Source organism: Drosophila albomicans, chromosome X, assembly GCF_009650485.2.
Source record: "Drosophila albomicans strain 15112-1751.03 chromosome X, ASM965048v2, whole genome shotgun sequence".
Classification (NCBI taxonomy): Eukaryota; Metazoa; Arthropoda; class Insecta; order Diptera; family Drosophilidae; genus Drosophila; species Drosophila albomicans.
The window spans coordinates 31,630,286-31,639,309 of NC_047627.2; the positions used below are offsets into that span (position 1 = coordinate 31,630,286).

General features: G+C 37.9%; 1 protein-coding gene across 1 annotated transcript in view; it reads right to left on the minus strand.

Moving 5' to 3' along the window:
* Window positions 1–9,024, minus strand: part of LOC117565236 (uncharacterized) — a 102,704-nt gene that overhangs the window by 18,751 nt on the left and 74,929 nt on the right. Inside the window, 4 exon segments of the mRNA XM_052006625.1 lie at window positions 3,965–4,173; window positions 4,257–4,449; window positions 4,511–4,622; window positions 4,682–5,165. Coding sequence (XP_051862585.1) covers window positions 3,965–4,173; window positions 4,257–4,449; window positions 4,511–4,622; window positions 4,682–5,165 — 998 coding nt within the window.

Consider the following 9,024-nt stretch of genomic DNA (forward strand, 5'->3'; position numbering starts at 1 on the left):
CGTAGTTGTTTCGCTGCCCTGTTCCACAAAAGACGGTCCTCAGGATCTTGAGAACGAATAGCTCTTCTTCGAAGGCGTCTTTTCCTTTTTATTAGTTCTCTTGCTTCCCTTGTGAGAGCAATACCGTAGCTTATGGGCCGAAAATCAGGATCAGGTGGCGTTGAAGCAGAAGCAGCTCTATGTATATTCTCAGTTAGAATTTCGACTGCATTCTCAATGTCTTCCTTAGTGTCCAGAGTTGAATTTAGTTGGAAAGAGTTATTAAGAATATGTTTAAAAGTGATGAGATCAGTACGACTTGTGATTAGCCGAGGACTTGGTCTGACATTAGTACCATTTGTTAGCAGATTAACAATAAGGGCTAAGTGATCAGACTTCAGGTCCCAGCTTTGACATATATTTATTTGAGAATCCAGTATTCCATGGTATAAAGCGAAATCAATGCAAGTAGCTGTGTGATTAGGTACATATGGGTATCTCGTTGGTGATCCAGTGGCAAGTATTTTAGCTCTGCTAACTGAAATGGATTCGACTAGCTCACGCCCTCTCGGTGAATTATATGTGTCGCCCCACATCCAATGTCGAGCATTCCAGTCACCTCCAACCAGAAACCTCTGGCCACAAGAAGCCAATATTTCAGTAAAATGTCTTTCTTCAATTTTGTGCCTTGGAGGACAGTATATTGCGCTTAATTCCATATATCCCAAGCTTGTCGCAACTTTAATGGAAGACATTTGAATGGTTTGTGTTTCAATAACACGTTGTGGGAAATGACTGAGAGAGCTCCTCACCAATACCGCAGCTCCTCCATTACCGTGATTATGCCGTGATGGTTTATACGCTGGATAGAAGGAATATCCGAATATTTTAACAGCTTCACCTCGATTGAGCCTTATTTCACTTAAAAGTAGGATATCGACGCCATTGTTGTGCGCAAAGAATTCAACTTCTCTGGCTTTTCCTGAAATGCCATTGACATTCCAGATGACGATCTTTAGTGTGTTCATTTTAAGGCAGAAACATTGTTGTGGACCTGGAGAACTGATTTATCCCCAGCCAATTGTTTGATAGAGTTGGCCATTTCAAAAACCATACTTTCGAGCCGTTCAAGTCGTTGACTGTTCTGCTTGTTTTGCGTTTGTTGTTCCTGCTGCTGTTGCTGTAGCCACAAAAAGAATTGCTGCTGCTGCTGTTGCTGGAGTTGTTGCTGCCATTTCAAAAATTGCTGTTGCTGTTGTTCCAATATTGACTGAATGTCAAGAACATTTTGTTGTTGTCGTTGTGCAGTAATTTCCTTCGAGTTATTTACTTGTAGACGGCGCTGAGCCTGTCCATTTCCATTTTTGGCAATTGAGGCATAAGATAAACCTATACTATTGCAGACAGAAGGGTTAGGCATTTGCTGAATTGGTTGCTGTCGAGCTGACTGTTCTTGCTGTTGTTTTTGTTGTGGTTGTAGTCGCGTTGGTTGCTTCTTCGAACCCATAGATCGTCTTAGGTAATCTTGATACCACTGGCAACCCTTGTAACTTGCCGTATGACTCCCTCCACAGTGCATACATGTAGGCGGTTGATCTTGTGGACGTACACACTGCTTTGTAAAGTGATCTTCACCACAACGAGCACAATTGGGATGACGACGGCAGTATTTCGCTGTGTGGCCAAATTCTAGGCATCGTATGCATTGAGCGATTTCCGATGTTTTCCGCATCCTTTCTATCCTTACACGTTGTCGGCAAAGCGTTACTATATCATATACATCATTAATTTTGGCACAAGGCTTGATATTAATAAAAAATATGTTTAGTTTCTCATCTCGGTTTGACCTTGACCTTGGGTTATGCACCTGAAGGGCTTCAAAACCTAAAGCTTTAAAATTGCCAACAATTTCGCTACTTAATGTGCTATGATGAAGCCCCTTAACAACTATTCTGTGAGGCTTCTCTTCCTTCAATTGGTACGTATGGAATTCAATTTCCATTTTATCAAAATGATCAACTATGGCTCTATAAGTTTGAGAGTCCTTGGGAAAAATTCTGGCTGTAACTCCTTGGTTAACTTTAACTATTACGTTATCTAAACTAGTGACCTCCGATATGACATCAAATAGATCGTTAAGGTTTGTAATACTTAAAACTATTTGCGGTGGTTTTGAAGTAACATTAGCATTATTATTACCATCAGAATTAATAGGTTGAGATCTATTGCCTGAGTCATGTATTTCCATATTATCATTTGATAAATTTGTTTGGGTAGCTGCCATAGAGCTAGTAGGGCATTCCTCTGCAGCACTGCTGCTATCTTCAACATGTCTGTCACTGTTTAAGTCGACTTCCATGTCTAGTAAGGCAAACCTATTCCTAGAGCTTGCCTTGCTGGTTGATGCTGAGGATGATCCAAATGACAATTCTCTGAGTGCTTTCTTAGAGTTACCAATTGGTGAGAGTGTTTTCTTCCTCTTACTCGACAGATGTTTTTGGCTAACCTTCAACTTAGTAGCAGCATCATTAAATGGAGGAGACGAAAATCCAGAAGTTTGATTGACAGTTGGAGAGACAATTGTAGCACCTCCACTGAGTATTGGGGAAGCAAGTGCGCTTTGCGTGAGATTCGCATAATTTTTATCCATGCTCACTGCAGAGCAAACACTGCTGATTGCCGTAGTTGATGCAGTTGCCATAGTGTAAATTGTATTACTAGTAGCACTAGTAAATGTAAGCGTTGTAGTTATTGTACTAATATTTTGAGTTACAGAACACAAAGGGCGAAGATCACTTATAATTTCTGACCTTATCTCCAAGGGTGATTTACCAGCCACTTGTTGCATTTTTTCATAATCAAACTGCTTATTGCTAAGCTGAGTGTTAGAAAAAATATTTCCATCCATTACCAAATATTTTACTAATCAAATGTAACTTATTAGTTTCAGTTTGGCTTCAAATAGCAAAAGTTTCTGCAAAGTTTTGTCAAGGACAAAAGAAGGTCAGATCGCTTGACAGATAAGCGCAGATTTTATTACCCCTCTTGTGCGGCTGCGCGCAGAGTGAGGGGCGACGTACTGCCCAAACGGGCACAGAATGCAGTCTTGTCTCACTACAGTAATGTTTTTGTTGTTGTTCAGCTGCCGACACTGCAGAAGCCAGCGTCCGAAATTTTACGATTGGCACACGAAGAGTGCGCAAAAGAGAAACTCGAAAAAATAAAAAAAAACAAACGAGAGTTACACTTGTTTTGTGTTTGCTTATCCGCGACACAACCGATCTCAATGAGAGCAGATTAGCGACTACTTGTGCAGTGAACGCGCAACGCGCCAATTTTAAATTTGAACGCAATCCAAAGAATGACGAACGCTAAGCGCCAATTTGAAATTTGAGCACAAACGAAATATTAATGATATTGTTGTTGTTGGTCACTTGAAGCCACAAGGCTGAAAAATTACCAATTCATAAGGTAAAATACCAGGCGAACATAAATCAGCAGCAAGCGGAAATACAGCATGTCGCTGGCATATATAATAGCGCCATCTATGGTCGGCACTTCCAATTATTACTCGAATTGGCGCACCCCCAAAGTATGCAACGTGAAATTTAATATTTCTGAAATGGACTGAACTAGCGCGCCAATTTGAAATTTAAAGCAAATTTTGCGAAATTTGAAAATTATTTGTATGAAACAAGTTCTTTAATACAGAACAAATGATCTTTACTTTCGTTTTATTGGCTAAATCTTTAAGGAACTCATAACATAAAAATAACCTTGTAATGCTGAAGAAATTTAGTTTTTTTTTTTGTTTTATTTTAGCAGTTGAAGACAAATTTAGTGTATTTGCATTCGTTGGTTAGTAATCAGGGTTAAGAGAGAAACACAATAAAGCTTTTAAATAGTTTTTCAATTATATCTATTAAGACGCTATTAACAATTTGAAATAGTTTTTCATTTTCAGCTGTTTTACTAGATGACTCACCAATATGAAGGTGTGCAGAAAGTGACTTTTGATGCAGGCGGGACTGAAGCGGGTGTTGTCCGCCTCGAGGAACACTACGCAAACGATGTCATTGCCAATGTGTCGCTTGCGTTGCAATTTCTGTGGATCGTGTTTCTCGTATGGCAGCAGAGTGGACACATGGAACATGATCTCGATGTTGCGCCAGTTGGTATAAACGGAGAATAGACCTGAGCGAGAGAGAGAGAGAAAAAGATAGAGAAAAAAACAGTAGTAGACAGAGAAAGAATGAGAGCTTGATAAATAATTGTACCTGTTAGGTCATGCACCGTATCAAGGCCACCTTTGTATTTATCAAAGCCACGGAGTCGAACACGATCGCCGAGCAGCGTGAGGAACTCATCGAAGAGCGGTGAATTTTCATTATTGTCCAGAATTTGCTCTTCCGAATATTGATCCTCTTTGACGAAAATGACGCCAACTTTTAATTCGGATTTAATAAAAACCTAAGCGAGATTGATTGTTAATTAAGTGAAATTATATTAATAGATTAAACATTCAACTTGCCTGATCTAATTTTAGTAATTCTTCTGGCGTATCGGGTAATTGTCCTAATGTTAAAGGTGGATTTAAATTAACTTCTTTACCTAAAGATCTAACTACCTCCTCGCGATTGTATCTGCAAATGTAAAATGCATTAATAATAATGATAAATGATAGATCAAATTGAATTCTTACCTGTCAGCAAAGACACAGGAGGCCGGTATCAGTCCATGGACCGTATAGGAACCAGCTCGCACCAGAATGCGAAACTGATCGCGTCCATTGAGCGTCTCCTGTTTGATGGATAGTATGACGGGACCGAGATCCTCATCACTCGTAAAGTAATTCCAATGTTCGGTGCCATAGAAATACTTCTCATACGTCTCCTGCTCCACAGAGATCAATTCGAATGCCCCCTGCTGATCCCATTGCTCCTCGATGGTCGTTTTCTTTCTCGGACTTGGCGTTGCCTCCGAGTCTTCATCGTCCTCATACAGATCACTGCATTCGCGCTCCAAATACGCATCACTGGCACTCCCAGCCCGTATATCCTCATGCTCCGAATCGCTTTCATCCCAGATCGTATGCGGTGTGGGCAGCGTTATCTTTTGCCTCGAACATTCTATCCAATAGCCGGGTGTGGGCATCAAATTGTGCGGATACTCCTCACAGAATTCATCTGCAAGAGAAAATAATATGTCCAAATATTTGGCATAAATATATTTGGAAATAACAAAATAATTGTTTAAGTTTAAGAAGAATGAAATTATTAGCATTAAATTAAAAGAAAGTGCGAGGCAAAGAAATTTTAAAATTTAAACTAGTTGCTGGACAACAATTGAATTCTTTTGTTTTCTTATCATAAGGTAAAATACCAGGTGAACATAAATCAGTAGAAAGCATATTTAGTAGCGCCATCTATTGTTCAATCTTGCAAATACGATCAAAAAGGGTGCACCTCAAAGTATGCTACAAAAATTGAATACTATTGAAGTGAACACTGCGAATTCGAATGCAAACAAGTGATAAAAATTGAAAAACAAATCTTTCGCAAATATTAGATGATAGAATTTAGACCTAATATCAAAGAGAAGATTGTGAATTTAAGTTCTTTTGAATTACTAAAATATATACTTGTATATTCTTAATTTTCAGCTATAATCTGCTCGATAGCAAAGCATTTACTGCGATGCCAGCAATTGTGTAACCGGAGACAACAGCCGCAGCTGTTGTCGTTAAATCTGATTTAATTGGTAATTAGGTTTGTTAACGTCAAATTAACAAAGCGAGCCAAAGCGATGAGACCACTGACCATTGAAATACGCGCCTATTAATGGCCATTGGCAATGCCAAGCCAAGTAAACCACAAATGTTGCAACGGTCTTAAGCATGCTTAACATGTTCATTGTAACTGCAGCTGTTGTCGTTGCTGTTGTCGTTGCTGTTGTCGTTGCTGTTGTCGTTGCTGTTGTCGTTGCTGTTGCTGCAACTGCCACAACATTCGTTTGCCTCAACTCATCAACAGCATCGTCGTTATCCCTGTCTGTTGCTGTTTGTTGCCTCTTGACAATTTGATGCCTCAACCGCAAAACACACACAGACACACATACACACACCTAGACAGATCCTCAGAAGAGTCAGTGTGTGGATGATGATGATGGCCCTCATCTCATCTCATCTCATCTCTTGCCGCACATTAAGTGCAATCGATATGTGCAATTGCAAATGCAACCGTTGCCCGTTATGGCCACTAACATTAACGTTAACAACGGTAACTGAGCTTCTGAGGTTGCTCTGAGGTTGTGTGTGTGTGTGTCAGTGTGTGTGTATGTGCATGACTGCTGAATACTGTAAATAGTTTTCACTTTGTTAATCAACTGCAGACAATGAATCTCTCTCTCTCTCTCTAATCTGCTCATCAACTTGCGTGCAATTTTTTTGGCATCAGGTGCAATTTTCTTATATATACAATGATATTTTTATACCCGCTACCCATAGGGTAGAAGGGTATTATAACTTTGTGCCGGCAGGAAATGTATGTAACAGGTAGAAGAAGGCATCTCCGACCCTATAAAGTATATACATATATTCATGTCTGTCCGTCTGTCCGTCCGTCCGTATGAAACACTGGATTTCAGAGACTATAAGAGATAGAGCTAAAATTGTTTTCGACAGTAATTGTTATGTTTGCACACAGATCAAGTTTGTTTCAAATTTTTGCCACGCCCACTTCCGCCCCCGCAAATCAAAAAAATCGAATAACAAGCGTAATTTAAAGCTAGAGTTACGAATTTTGGTATATGCAATAATTACTGTAGTAGTTATGATTCCTGAAATTTTGGTTGCGATCAGATAAAAATTTTGGAAGTTATTAATGAAATTCTTTTGTATGGGCAAAAACGCCTACTTACTAGGGGTCTGAGTTGCTTTGGCCGACAATCTGGCACATTGTGCCTTCTATGGTATATTTTGAATAGTGTACTGTATGGTTTGGTATATTTTTAATATTTTTTAGTATTTTCGGTATATTTTGCAAATGATACCGCAATATTTTGCCTTTATTAAAAATGAGTAGCCGGTATCTCAGAGTCGAGCACACTCGACTGTAACTTTCTTACTTGTTTTTGTTGGTCACTTGAATTTGCTATTAACGGCTGAAAGGTGTCAATTCATAGGGTGACATACCAGGTGAACATAAATCAGTAGCAGGCAGAAATGCAGCAAATCATTGTTGTATTAGTAACGCCATCTATCGCTAAATATTGGAATTAGAATTGAAAGTGGAGTGCCCCTCAAAGTATGCTACATAAATTTAATACTTTTGCAGTGAAATCTGCGGCGCAATTTGAAATTGAAACGTAATCGGGAGATCGATGAATATCATGCGCCAATTTAAAGTTAGTGTATATAGATTATTATTGTCTTAAGAGGATCAGTTTGGTGTTCATACTCCAAGGTTTTTTTTTTATTTTTTCAATTATAAATCACATCGATAAGTTTTCTTTACGGCCCTTTTTTCTTTTTATTAGTTAGCGATACGAATTCTGATGGCTATTTTCGTATTATTTAGCTAATTAGTTAATTTTTTTATTTTTATATATATTCTTTATTTAAATTCTATGATTAGATCATTTCATCATTTAAAATAGCGTTAGAAATTGCTCAGGTGAAGAGATAGTATGACTTATAAACAGCTTAAAAACAGTTTAATTGATATAGAAACAATATTAGAAGCACTAAATCGTGAGAATAACCTGAGAACCTAAACTAATCAAATACTTTTCAAATTTCGATAAATAAGTTTAAATGTAACAACTTGCGATTGCTTAATTCGTTCACAAAGTTCGGCAAAAATAACACAACTTTTAATCCGCAGCAAAGAGAGAAGAGGAGAGAGAGAGAGAGAGTAGGCAATAGTTTGCCACATTTAGACGCAGCGCTTGTTGCGGCTATTGTGGCATTGATTGTATGTGTGTGTGTGTGTGTGTGTGTGCGTTGCAAGCAAGCAATTGTTGTTGCTGTTGAGGCTTGCCAGTTGAAATGGCAGCCAATTGCCATCAAACTACGAATAGTCGAGTCGTGTAAACAAAATAATTTAGTGCAATTCAATTAAAATGCAAATACCGCAACACTCTGGGCCAACCAAGCAACCAGATGCCTGCCACGCACACACACACACACACACACACATAGCAAACAGCTGTGCCACATGAACCATAAAAGGAGCAAAGTTTCAAACCACTGATTGAGCTGGAAATTTGATGTGGCACGCACACACACCATGCAAGTATCTATGTCTGTATGTGTGTGTGTGTGTGTGTGAGTGCGACGCGTAAGTCAATAATGGGCCAACTGGCGTACGATAAAGTCTATGTTTCATGACTTTGATAGACGTTGCTCCCAAGTTGCTCTTGCCTACACAGTACGAAAAAGTTGATACTTTTCACTGATGAAAATTGTTGTGAATTCTTCGAGCTTTAAAGCACTACAACATAAACTTTAATTTATTTAATTTTTATAATTAAAATATATATGGAACGAGCTTTAAAAACTTCGTGTTCTTACGTTTCCTTTTTCTTTTACAGTCACGCTTAATATTGGATCGATCTTTCGATAACATTTTTCATAATGTTGGTTAATGTAAAATTAAGAAATAATTCTGTTACATTACATACGCTAACGATGTTATTTTAGATTTAACATTTTAAACTTTGGTATTGTATTTTTGAAATTATAAAAGAAGAAACTGAAGAAACTACAACACATATCATAATAATACAATTCTACCTAATGTAATGTAAATATTAAAATAAAGAATTTATTTTATACAACCAATGTGTTTAAAATTGAAAAATATTATTATAAACACAACTTCGAGACAAAAATTTCATATAAAAGTAATAATTTATATAATTTGTTTAATTCAGAGTTTTATCAATGTAATACAAAATATATATTTTGTAGTTGCATTCAGAACTTAAAAGAGACTCTATCGAATTATTGATAATTATTGACAGTGTGCCCGAGTTTAAGAGAAT